Raw genomic sequence first — 11957 nt, forward strand, 5'->3', positions numbered from 1 at the left:
CAGCTAAAAGATGTAGTCACAACCCACAATGCACTGTAGACGTCAAGTGTCACACTGGCACACCCTGCCACGGAGGCGGAGTGTGTGCCCGAAACTCGACCTGCTCAACATTTGTGTTCCGCCCACAGAGGCTTGCAGTGTACTCCACTACGCACCAGGAAGACAATCACAGCCGTGACAGGGGCGCCATGTCTATGCTGGTTACGTTTGTGGAGCGTAATCGATTGCCGCCATACGCTGAGGAAGGATACGAAAACGAAAAGCACTCTGCCTGTGTTGTGATGTTCTGTATCTACAACCACTGCATTCACACTTTGATCGGTAACTTTCTATGGCTACATTTCCGCACATGTCGGAGCTGATGTTTCTGGCATTTACATGATGCTTAACTTGGTTCTCACAGCCAGATGACACTGAGACGGTCCAGTGACAGTTGTATCAGAGCGTGGGAGGCTGGCAAGCCTCAGATACATTTTCCACACCCGAAAAGAACGCCGTTTGGCTTTGGCGAAATTTGTTTCTGTTGCACTTCTTGTTTTTCTTTGCCAAGAACAACCTGCTGCGGGAGCAAATGCCAGCCACGCATACTACCCACGAGATTACAACTTTTCGCCCACTTCATGTACAACTCTGTACATCTTGAAAGAAGAACCGGATGGCACAACAAAATGTTACACAGAACTCGTGGAGTAGCTAACAAAAGCCTACTACGTGGCGAGACTTTTTGGCGAGTTTTTTTGTCGCAGGAGTATCAATTCCCCGATGTAGTGAATTGAGACCGGTACAATTCGTTTCCTACCCTCGAAAAAATTTCGTTTCTTTATGCACATACTGTCTGATGCAACAGCAACCACTCTATTTGTTTCTTTATACATAACTGGCTCTCCCCGTACACCGTTCCGCCTGCAGACGCGTCGCGTGTTCATTACGGTTATGCCGTCTAAACGCAACAGCCCCGCAAAAAATGTAGACACTGTGTCACGTACCTGGAATGCAAAACGTCAAATGTAGCATGTTCAAACTTACACCGCAAACAGCCAGTGTAGACGCGCCAAAACGTCACTATCTTGTGCGAGAAAACTCTCGCGTCACCTTTTCCATAATACATACCAGAATAAGGAAATACATGTGTTCTAGGGCACCGTAATCCACGAGGATTGTCCCCGCGTGGAAGTTTCCTTCGTCCAGTCGGGCTTCATTAATCAGAATACTTCTTTACGAACACCGCGTAAAAATATTTGACCTTCGCCAAGATTTCGACAAGCACATGCTTCGGCGGTAGAATACAAATTCGGACGTGGTACGTGCCCGGTTTCTGCCCAAATCCACTACCCGGCACGGTTACGATGCCCGTTGCCTCCAAAAGCTCCAGACAAAACAGGAGATCTGCCTCCATTCCCCTTTTGTCAGCTTCCCTCAGAGCGCCTGTGCAGAATAGCGCAAGAAGGCGATGAAAACGATCGACACAACACAGTAGTCCGGCGTTTGCGTACGTGTTCGCATGTTTACCGACACTTGTACATGCGAACTGACACCGACATCTGAATGACGAAGTCAAAACTTTACACCGACAGGACCGCTGAACACAGATGAGACACCATTAGCACATTCTATAGAAGTCTTTTGAAACAGGGCAATCCAACTGCGTGAGCATGGGAAAAAATTATCTGCTTGCCCAGGCTCCAATCTTCGCTGGAACTGTTTCTGTACGAAAACCGTGGAAAAAGCCTTTGAACTTGGTCAGGGGCCTCTGCGAGCAAACGCTTCGAGAGGAATGTGCTGCACTATAGAGCAAAGCACGTTATGTGACCTACATTGGCTCGGTGTGCAGTTGCAACTCAAACTATTTCCCAACTCGTTTTGGGCACCAGGTTTGGGGGGGGTCTATTGCCATTCTTCCTCTCCACCCATAATTCAAGGTTCGAGGCGCCCGCATCCACATACCTGGCGGAATGCGGATTCGCGGGAAACAGAATACAGATCCCACGATTGGTTGACACGTGACGCCTTCAATTTTGTTCAACTGCTCATACACCAAATGAGCCTTGGATTTCATTGAGTCGTAGATGGCCTGTCTCTCCTGTTGAAAACGTTCGTAAGAGACGTCTCCGGGCTTCGGAGGCGAGCAAACGCAAGTAATAGCCAACTGACCGAGAGTATTACCACACATGAACATACTGACTAGCTTATACATCTGCAGACGGACATCCTCGTTGACTGTGTCCACGTGCATTAAGCCTCCTCGAAGTCCACACTCTCCAACTAGACCTTTGCTGCTGCTGTGGAAGCTAAAGAGTGTTACGCTCGCGCCCATCTGATGTAACACCTGATAAGAGAGAAAGCGCACGCAACCCACGGACCTCCATAGGCTCCAAGGTTCAGCCGTCGGTGCCCGAATACATGCTCTTGTCAATGGGAAACATACACCACGTCAATTCACGAATCGGACCGCCGCAGCAACTCCTGCTACAAATAACGCACGGGCAACCCAGTAAAATCTTTTCGAAGACCCCTCTCCTGCTTCAGCTGATTGAACGAATGCCGCTGCAGAGAGTTTCTCCCTTCATATATATATATATATATATGAACAAGTATATATATATATATATATATATATATATATACGTAGTCAAGTGCTGGCATACATGAAGACGATTGTACGCATACAGACATTACTTCAAGACGGCGTCTTCGGAGCTTGACCCGGGCAAAGTTTTTCCCAGGAAAAAATGATAACGAGTTCCTCCTCAATAATCTGTGTACTTGCAACAGAAGCGGCTCCTTACCTTTCTGGCAGAAACGAACGGCACACTGCCATAAACGTTATCTTGATACACCTCATCCGCCAACAGGACCAGGCGTTCTGTGTCGCAGAAACTGATAATCTGCACACAGGCACGCGACGCAGAAACCGAACACCAGAATTGGGAAAGGAGGCAGCCGTTAACTCTCGCCTACCTCCACAACCGTGACCATTCTCCCACTGCCTCAAAAACAAACACTATCGGGTTCATAAGGTACGGCCTTACCTCGCGGATCTCTTGTTGAGTCAGGACTGTGCCAGTGGGGTTGCCTGGATTGATGACGATGATACCCCTGACGCGAATTCCTTTTCTTTTTGCATCCTCCACGGCTTCTTGGACTGCAGATAGTGAGAAAGACCACCCTGTCTCCTCCTGAGAAAGAGAAGGTACCGAGGATTATGGTTTGTTCTACTGCTGAGTGTTGTATTTACGTATCGCTACAAGGAGGCTCGTGACATTGAGAGCTCCTCAAAGGCGGCCACATGCAATCGTCTAACACGTGAAAGAACAAAGCCTTCACTTCCCACCGGTGCTACAGCATAGTTCCCACAATCGAAAATATAGTCTCGCATTTCTCAAATACACAACCGAGAGCAGTGAACAAGCTATTGTGTGACCATCACGCTTCTATATCGGCTACACGCTCGCTCACTTCTAGGTAGTACGGGACAGCACAGCCACCCAGGCGAACGATGAGGCCAGCGTAGAGAGGGTATTGGGGTACTGGTATCAGAAGGCCGTCATTTTGGTCGCAAAGAAGAAGCTCCATTGCAAGGCGAATGCCAGACGAGGCTCCTGATTCATTCGCACGACCGCATAGGCGTTACAAGCTAAAATGCTAGCCTCGCTTCCAAGTACCTCTTTGAAAAGCTTTTCCAATCTGTAAAGCTTTACCAACGAGCCGGTCGTGAACTGTCAAGAACCAACTGGGACCACGAAAAAACGCAGAACAAGCGGAACGGATTTATCTATCTTAAAGCCGAGGAAGACATTCGAGCAGAACGACGACAGACTTTCAGCGAGATATCATACATCACCGCAGACCGCGGTACACCTCTTGAACCAGCATCGTATCTCCCAGGGTCTGCCGTTCTGCGTAGGAAAAAAAAACGATCAGCATCTCCCTGTTGGGAACGGATTACACAGGTCGGCTCGCATGGACGCACGGGCTCTACCAGCGGAAAATACAAAATGGTGACCGGCATGTGGTAGCTTATCGTCCCACAACCTCCGCCGCTTACCATCTGTTAAAAATATGTTATCTGGGTCGGTCGGAATACCATCCCTGCGCTCCAGCCACGCGGCAATGTCTTGGCGAAACAACGGAAGGCCTTGGGAATGCGTGTATGCGCCTGCTGACACCATGGCGTGTAAATAGCGCCGACTCCTCGCCACAACGTCAGAAGGGAAGTGTGATTTCTCCCCTGTACTACGCACGCTTTCTTCAGACGCAGCATTCTGTCCTTTTTCAGGCTCCTCATCACTGATAGCCAGGCGATTGTATCCGAGAGAAACACCCACCAGAGGCGGATATATAACGCACGCCATGACCTGGAAATGCGCACACGTACAAACGTCGTCGTATGCCTCACTAAACTTGTCTTCCCCGAGTAAATCTGCGAAGCATGTGCGTGATCCGAGCACTGCAACTCAAGCAGTACGAAAGAGAGTGTCTTATGCGTAAAATAGAAAGTGCTGAACAGGAAGCCTGTTATGGTTTCTCCCAAGTCATCGCCCTGTAGAGACATCTCGCAGTTTCGCAAGCCGCCTTCCTTTCGACAGCGACCCCTGGGAGGCGCATGCGGGGGGAACAGACAAAAACACTTCTTCCTGCAGAGAGTCCTCGGTAATCATTTTCCGGTCTGGGTTCACATGCTGTAAAAGCAGAGACCACCATTTTCTCTGGGCTCACGAAACGCAAGTGGAGGCAGACACGTCGTCGATCTGCAGCGGTTTTCGCAAGTAGACCTCAAGTGCTTGTACGGTTGTTCACAAATTGAGATTTTCCCGTGAAACTCTGCAGATTTGCCTGCTTATAACTCCCGATTGTGACCGGCTCACGCGGCAATGCACCGCGTCTACCCCATTGACAATTTGGCGCTCACCTGCCTATAGAACGAGAGGGGACGCTGTCCCAGAGCCTGCGGATCCCCTGTATTGAGGTAGATCAATTTGTTGAAGTTAAGACAATTCGGGGACTTTCTTAGTTGCTCTTGCAGCTCTAGAGCACGCCGTACAGTCAGGCCTCGCACTGCATACTGCATGTGAGGAACGAGGAGCAACAGCACACGGCAGCTGAAGCGGAGTAGGAAATATCTCTCTGCCATATCAGCTTTCAGGTGAGTATACATGGTACCCGACGAAAACTGAAGATATGTCAGTCTACAACAAAGATGATTGCCGGGCCAGAGAAAATGTGACGCACCTTGCATTCCAAAACACGTTGGGGCAGAGAGCTCATAGTCAGCGTTGGCTGACGAATCGGATGATGCCGACTTTCCCCGTCATTTCCGCCTGTCCCGTGACTGCGGCTTCGATGCAGCAGGGTCCCGTTGAAATTATCTCGAGAAAGTTTATCGAGTGCTGCATTTTGAGACAAAGGCAACGGGTTCTCCGCGTTTTTCTGACTGCTGGACGCCGGCGCTATTGCTTCTTCAAGTGACTCCTTTGCCGCCTTCAGAGGATGAGAGCCTCTAATAACGGCCTCCAGCCTGTCCGGCGGCGCGGCCGTAGCGGCGGCAATTTCCATTGAGCCAACTTTGTGTTGTGTGAAAACGGGAAACCGCGCCAAAAAAAACGGCCAATGCAAAACTGTTTCAACTCTATACAAGCAAAAGGTAAATTCGGCCTCCCACAAGGACGGTCACAACGAATGACAAGATACCCTGCCAAAGCCACAAAGAATGGCCTTGAAAGTAGCTATATGACGACCTACAAGCGAAAGGAAGATATGGAAGGGCACAAACGGGCAAAAAAAGACTCATCAAAACATGTCGATGACACACCGAGAGCGTACTAGGCGGAGGTCGGCGGTGCGTGCGGCCAACGCTTCCCCCGTTTAGGTTTATACTAATAGCAACCGCGCTTGGTGAGACGCGAGGTTCTTGGCCACCTCTCCCGTATGGGAAGTTCCCGTGGCGGGAAAAAGCTCGAGACCATATGGTGAACGGCTCATTTTTTCCACGAACCATCCCCTTTCCTCTGATTACATCAAAGGAAAAGCCCAGAAAGACATACGAACAAGTGAACGTTCCTCTCGGAGGGAACGGAGTCTCCTGTCTCGTGCTGCAACGGGAGCCGAGAGTAAGCCGTAATGCGCAGGAATGTCAGCCACTCAAACAACGGGCACAGGCGTGCTTTCCAGAGTCCCCACCAATTCGTGCAGGCTAAATTGAATCCACGAGCAACAGCGAAGAACTGCCTTTTTGGGAAATGCGTCTCTATTTACTTGCCGGTTCCCGAAGACGTGTGTTGCAGCATCAAAACTCGATCCCTGGGGGTCTACAATGCGACGATATCCATATATACGTCGGCACACTTGGTCTAGGCACCGATAGACAACTATTGTGCGTACTCGTATTCGGAAGCGAGAGAAGACGTGTGTATGTACGGGATTGTCACCTCCACGTGACATTCGCTATTAATTCCGGCATTTCTGGCGCTGGAGTCATCGAATTATACTACCGTCCTTCGTAATCCCGATGTAATGGTTCATCTACCTCTCACGTCCATTTCCTTTTCGGCGTCACTAAATGGATTGGAAAAGACTTCGTTCGCAGCGTTACGCCTTCTTTTCAGGCACAGATTTTCCATTCCCTTCCTCGACTAGTACACGCGTGGAGCCCCAAACCATCGACATACGGGGCGGGTCACAGCCATTTCAGAGCTCCGAATCCCGTTGCCAGCGTAGGCTGCACAACCACAGAGGAACAGCTGAGTGGGGATTCTGCGCATGCAAGCGTGGCCTGTGAGAGAGTTTTTCTGAATTCGTTAGGAATAACCAATTTCGTCATGCGCAACAAAATGATGGTGCTTGTGGTAGCTGACGTAGTCGTTCGACCGCATACGTGGTGAAGGAACCACAGTTCGTATCCGCGGATGGATACTCCTTTTTTCTGAATTGTGCATCTCCCGTTCCGGCAGAATCTAACGGGCACAGGGCGGGTGCTCGCGAACCAGAACCTGTATTTGATAGGGGAAGATACAGGCAGACCCTTGGAAAATTCAAAGGGTTCGTTTGAAGGGGAGAGAGTGTCTGCTGCAGTGCCGAATACAAAAACAACGAAAGAGCCGCCACGCGTGCCCAGGCCTTTGTTCGCCGCGGATTAATTCTCTATTCCTGCTTTTGAGAATCAAATCTCTGGCTTCATCGGGAATTTGGCGCGTCATATGGGAGCATGGAGTTTAGAGTATTTTGAAATCGCTTATATTTGTGTTGCGAGCACTCTTTTCGTGTCCGTACAACTGCCTAGTCGCTTTTCCACGGTTCCAGCGGTGGAACACAAGGCGACTTCCCGTTGTAAAACGACGGAAAGGAAAGGAGTGACTCTTTATTTACCGAGAACAGCAAACATTCGCTAGTTGGGGCGATAGCCTCTCTAGAGAGGTACCGGCGTTTCTTCGTCGATGCCTTCTTGTGCTGGCCTTTTTGCGGTGACAAAGGCGGAAGTTCTCCATTGCGTGCGACTCCATCGCGAACGGCGGTGTCGCCGATACCGCCAGTCTGAGGCTTTCTGCGTCCTGTCTGCTTGCTTCCTTCTGCTGGTGGCATTTTTTGGTACAATTCCTGCCATCCAGTTGCTATCGTCAAGTGGGGAATCGTTCCGATAATGGAGCAACCAAGTGCAGCGCCGACCTCGTCGGCCCCGTCGACGTCAGAAAGAACAGAAGCTCCTCCATCGGCGAGCGCGCTCGTGGTTGCCTCGAGTGTACCTACAGAGGAACCGGCGGTCTCGAGTCCGGCCTACTCTTCAGCTGCCCCGGTTTCCCTCTCTGCCCCGGCTACTGCTGGCTCGCCGCTGGTAGGGAGTTCCACAGCTCCCAGTTCCGCTGGGGATTCTCAAACTTCCCCCCCTCTCGAGTGTACATCGTCTTCAGCCTCTGTTAATCCTGGCACTTCGCCTCCTTTGTCTGCTGCGTCCTCCGCGGCTGTCCGTTTGGACGGCGCCATCCACGGCTTCGATTGTGCGCGAGGCGAGCTTTTGCTCACAGAGGCGGAGGCGCGAGCAGTCGAGGAACATTTGGTGGCCGAGTGGGCGAAGAAGGGATCAGAAACTGGCGGCGACAAGTCCGGTCGACCGCTTTGGCGTCTTCAACCGGTTATTGAGGCTGCTCGTTGCCCTGGAGGCGCGAAACGGTCTCGCAAGGGTGTAGGCGCCTCGTCGCGTCGAGGGCTGAACGCGCTTTCTGGCCTTCTTGATAGTGCAGGCGTGAAGCTCGAGCCTACAGAATTAAGCGCCTCGGGGCGTCCTCAGCGTTCTTCGCGATCCTCGTCTTCCTCTGCAGGCCCTTCAGCCGCGAGTGCACCAGCAGAAACTTTGTCTCATTCCGCCTCTCACACTTCGTCTCCTTCCCAAGAAGCATCCAGTCGGCGAGGAAACTCGAAAGATGCACAGGCGGGAAGCCAGTCCTGGGTCCCCTCGCCGTGGGTTTGCTGGATGCATGAGGTTCTCGTGGAGCTTTGTAAACAACCGGTATGTCTCCCTTTCTTCCCGCGCGTCTCTCCGCGTGACACCCACTATCCTGAGCTCGCTCGGAAGGTCTTTCCGGCCATTCCCATCACTTTGGAAAGCGTGCTGGACCGCCTGGAGCGAAACGAATACACGTGCACCGAAGAGGTTTTCAATGACGTCTACACTGTCTTCCTGTGCGCCTTTCGATACTACGAGCCGGGAAATCAGTACTGGATGATGGCACAAGAAGCTTCGATTGTTTTCCAGTCCCTGACTCAAAACAAGCGTCTTTTGTCCTGCGACTTTGATGGCTTCATTGCTGGCGCTCTCAACCACTCCAGCGCCTCTGCCTCGTCCTTGGGTGTCTCGACGCCCGGGGCGGCAGGCGGCCCAGGCCTCCCGCCTGCTTCAGTGGGTCATCAGTCCAGTGTCGGAAGCAAGCAACAGATCGCGGGCCGAGTGGAGAGGAAGGGAAGAGGTCGAGACGCAGGCAAAGCGGGAAAAGGAAAAGCGAAAGGTCGAGGAGCGACAGGTCTGCAGAACTCCGGCACCAGTGGAGGTACGGATCCCGAGAAAGCGTTCTGCCGAAACATCCACGTTGAACAGACTGAAGGAAAACGTATAGGGCGGTGAGAGAGAGGGAGAAACCGAGAATCCCAGACCGTTCTCTCTGTGCGAGTTTTGTTAGCCCACGAAATGCCAGAGAGGTTACGTTTTCGCCTCTCTTTCCTGGCCCCCTTTTGTTGCTGGGTACAGACAGCAGAGGGAGGTCGTGGCACGAAGCGGCGGTGTCCCGCTCTCGTTCATGACAGTTTTGACTGACAGGGTACTTGGAGAGAAGAGTGGCATCGCAACCTATCCGAGGCAAAGGCGTTCTTACCTACGCGTCTGTCGAGAGCCGATGTGTACATGTTCACCAACTCGGTGTCGCCGACAACGCTCGCGCGGAAGGTGATTTTCGATGCTTGCATTTGATGCACAGTTATGTGTGCTTCGGACATAAATCGGACTGGGGACTCCCTCGGTGGAAGGTGGCCTTCTAAAGCACAGCCCTCCGTTTTTGCTCTCGGAGGTCTCTCTTTTCCACACAACCCACGTTTGCTCCCGCTGTGGATTCCGTGCATCCGTTGTAACAGAGCTGGGCAACGTCTACCACGCAGGCGCTTCTGGTGCACACCTCTTCCCGTCGGGCCCTAGTGTCCCTGCAGCTTCGGGCGTGGTCAAGGCGGAAGAGCGTGAGGCCTTCCAGCAGATCCTTGGCCAGCTGGACATGGAAGTTCACCTGGAGGTAAGGACACTGCTGGAGCAGGCGGCCTTCCGCCTTTTCCCTTCCCTGCGTGCGTTTTCTGCAGATGAAGGATCCAGGATGGCATCCCCAACACGAGGCCTCAGGGGAGTGAGGGAGGAGCGTTCGAGGGCACTTTTGCGAGAGGAGTTGTGCAGGCGTTCTCCGTCTCACTGCGTTTTCCGCGGCCTCCCACAATGACTGGACTGCGGCAGGATACGCGCTGCTGATAGCCGGTGCCGGGGGACGACGCTTAGGGTCTCGCGAAGACGCGGACAAGGGTCACCGAAAATCAGAACAAGCGTGATAGGCCATGCACCACATGCACACAGTGCTGGATTCCTCGACTTGGCAAGCGACTCCGATCTTCCGTAGTGTGTGCGCTTGTGGACCAGAGAGGAAGTGGAGACTTTTAAAAGAATGACAGTTCTCGGTGTGTGCTTTCTGGTGCATTCAGCTGTACAGCGTCTTCAAGGATCGCGCCATGTGGCTGTCCTTTGGCACTGGAGAAGTGGAGCTGGACGACGCCAGTACTGCGCCGGAAGTTTTTCGGTGGGTTCTACGATTTCACGTGTCCAGTGTATCTCGCACTTTTGTCGTCTTCCTTTTGGGGAGTCCTGCTTTCCTCGGCGTCTCCGTGTAGCCGTTGCAGTCATCTCGCGCTGTGTCCAGTTGACGCAGAGGACACACAGGGAGATCTTTTTTTTCCTGTCCCTACACTATTTCCCTCTTCTATCCTTTTCTCTTTCTGGCGATTCCTCTCTCCTCTGTCAGGGAAATGGTTGCCTGGTGTCGAGGGAAATTGGCCGAAAAGCACCAGCGGCAAGCTTCTCACGGCCTTCCCCACGCGCAAAATCTCCTGTCTCCCGCGGGCCGTTCGGCGCCGCCTACGTACTCGATGCAGGCTCCAGGCGCGGCCTACGGTGGAGCGCCTCTGCTTGGTGGCGATGCTTCCCATGGAGTCACGCACGCGGCCACGAAACGACCGGCCGCGGTAAACACGCACATTCACTGCCCACACAGCTAAATGCAGCCATGCATATATTTATATATACAAATATATATATATATATATATATGTATACGTCTATATAGGTACACATTAAGTGTGTGGAGATGTGAAGGCATCCTTGCACTTCTACACAGCCATCGAGTATTCAAGCAGTCCAGCGACAGTTTGCACACATCTTGAACTGTTTGCATGCCTGCTTGGATGGGTGCATGAGTACATACACCCCCCCATCGATACCCTTATATATATATATTTCTATGGCAAGGAAGGCTGTGAGAATTTGAGGCGAATTTTCTGCATTCGAGCACGTTTATCTCAGAAGACAGTCTGAGCCGTTCAACTTGTTTTCTGTCTCGGAGACAACTTCACTGACTGCTCAGTTTGCGTGGTGGAGTGCGGTTTAAGCGGGGATACACTCGCGTGTCTGTTATTTGGCCTTTGGCGTGCTGGACTTCGTTTCCCACGGTTCACTCGTGCACATTTAACGTTTCGTTTTCTCGTCTGTGGTTTCAGAGTAGCGAAGCAGGAAATCTTCCCTCGCCGCCGGAGAAGAAACAGCGCACCTCTGTGGCCGACAGCGGCAGCTCCAGCTCTTCGGATGGTGAGGGCTTTTCGAGGTCGTAGAAAGCGTCGGACTTGTCAGATATGTGCCTGGACGCAGGGTCTGGGTGTTTCGGCATGTTCTTTACGAGTGTGTCGCAGTTTTGTAAAGTGCTTGCGCGTCGCCGGTGGTCCTCCGTTTTCTGCGTCTTTACTCCCGTTGCTGTGTGTTTTTCGTGTCAAGCGTGCGCAGGGTTTTTACTAGGTTCACATCTATGTACATGTGTGAGCGGCGGATACCTCTGCGTCTTGGTTGTTGGCTTCAACTCAATGCTGCCTGTGTTTGTGCGTTTTTACAAAACACAGTGGTCCGCGTTCTGTGCACGCGTCTCCTTTTTCTCAGACGGCAGCGACGACGATTACTGAACTTTGTGCGCGGCTGGGCCGACAGGTCTGTTTCTTGTTCGCGCGCTCTCAGAAGACAAAGAGAGGAAAGGCACGCCTGCCAGTGAGCAAAAGGACATCGACCGACGAGTAAACCAATCGTTTTTTCTCGAATCGACTGCCTCCGTTCCCCCGGTTGTTCTCGGTCTGTGCGTCCCGCTGCGTGCTTCGCGGTGTGCTCTCGTCCGCCTACTGGCCGT

General features: G+C 52.1%; 2 protein-coding genes across 2 annotated transcripts; one reads left to right on the forward strand and one right to left on the reverse strand.

Annotated features, from left to right (window-relative positions):
- Positions 1 to 1198: 1198 nt before the first annotated feature.
- NCLIV_024040 (Aminotransferase, related) lies at positions 1199 to 5553 on the reverse strand (the record flags this gene model as incomplete). Its single annotated transcript, XM_003882598.1, has 8 exons — positions 1199 to 1425; positions 1945 to 2326; positions 2787 to 2885; positions 3030 to 3176; positions 3457 to 3599; positions 4046 to 4355; positions 4910 to 5062; positions 5230 to 5553. 8 exons carry the CDS (start codon positions 5551 to 5553, stop codon positions 1199 to 1201), a joined length of 1785 nt encoding a protein of 594 aa, XP_003882647.1.
- A 2080-nt stretch (positions 5554 to 7633) lies between these two features.
- NCLIV_024050 (conserved hypothetical protein) lies at positions 7634 to 11739 on the forward strand (the record flags this gene model as incomplete). The annotated part of the gene is made up of 6 exons (XM_003882599.1): positions 7634 to 9035; positions 9613 to 9764; positions 10219 to 10313; positions 10536 to 10755; positions 11287 to 11374; positions 11717 to 11739. 6 exons carry the CDS (start codon positions 7634 to 7636, stop codon positions 11737 to 11739), a joined length of 1980 nt encoding a protein of 659 aa, XP_003882648.1.
- Positions 11740 to 11957: the final 218 nt, after the last annotated feature.

The sequence above is a fragment of the Neospora caninum genome, chromosome VIIb (assembly GCF_000208865.1).
Source record: "Neospora caninum Liverpool complete genome, chromosome VIIb".
In the NCBI taxonomy this organism is placed as follows: Eukaryota; Apicomplexa; class Conoidasida; order Eucoccidiorida; family Sarcocystidae; genus Neospora; species Neospora caninum.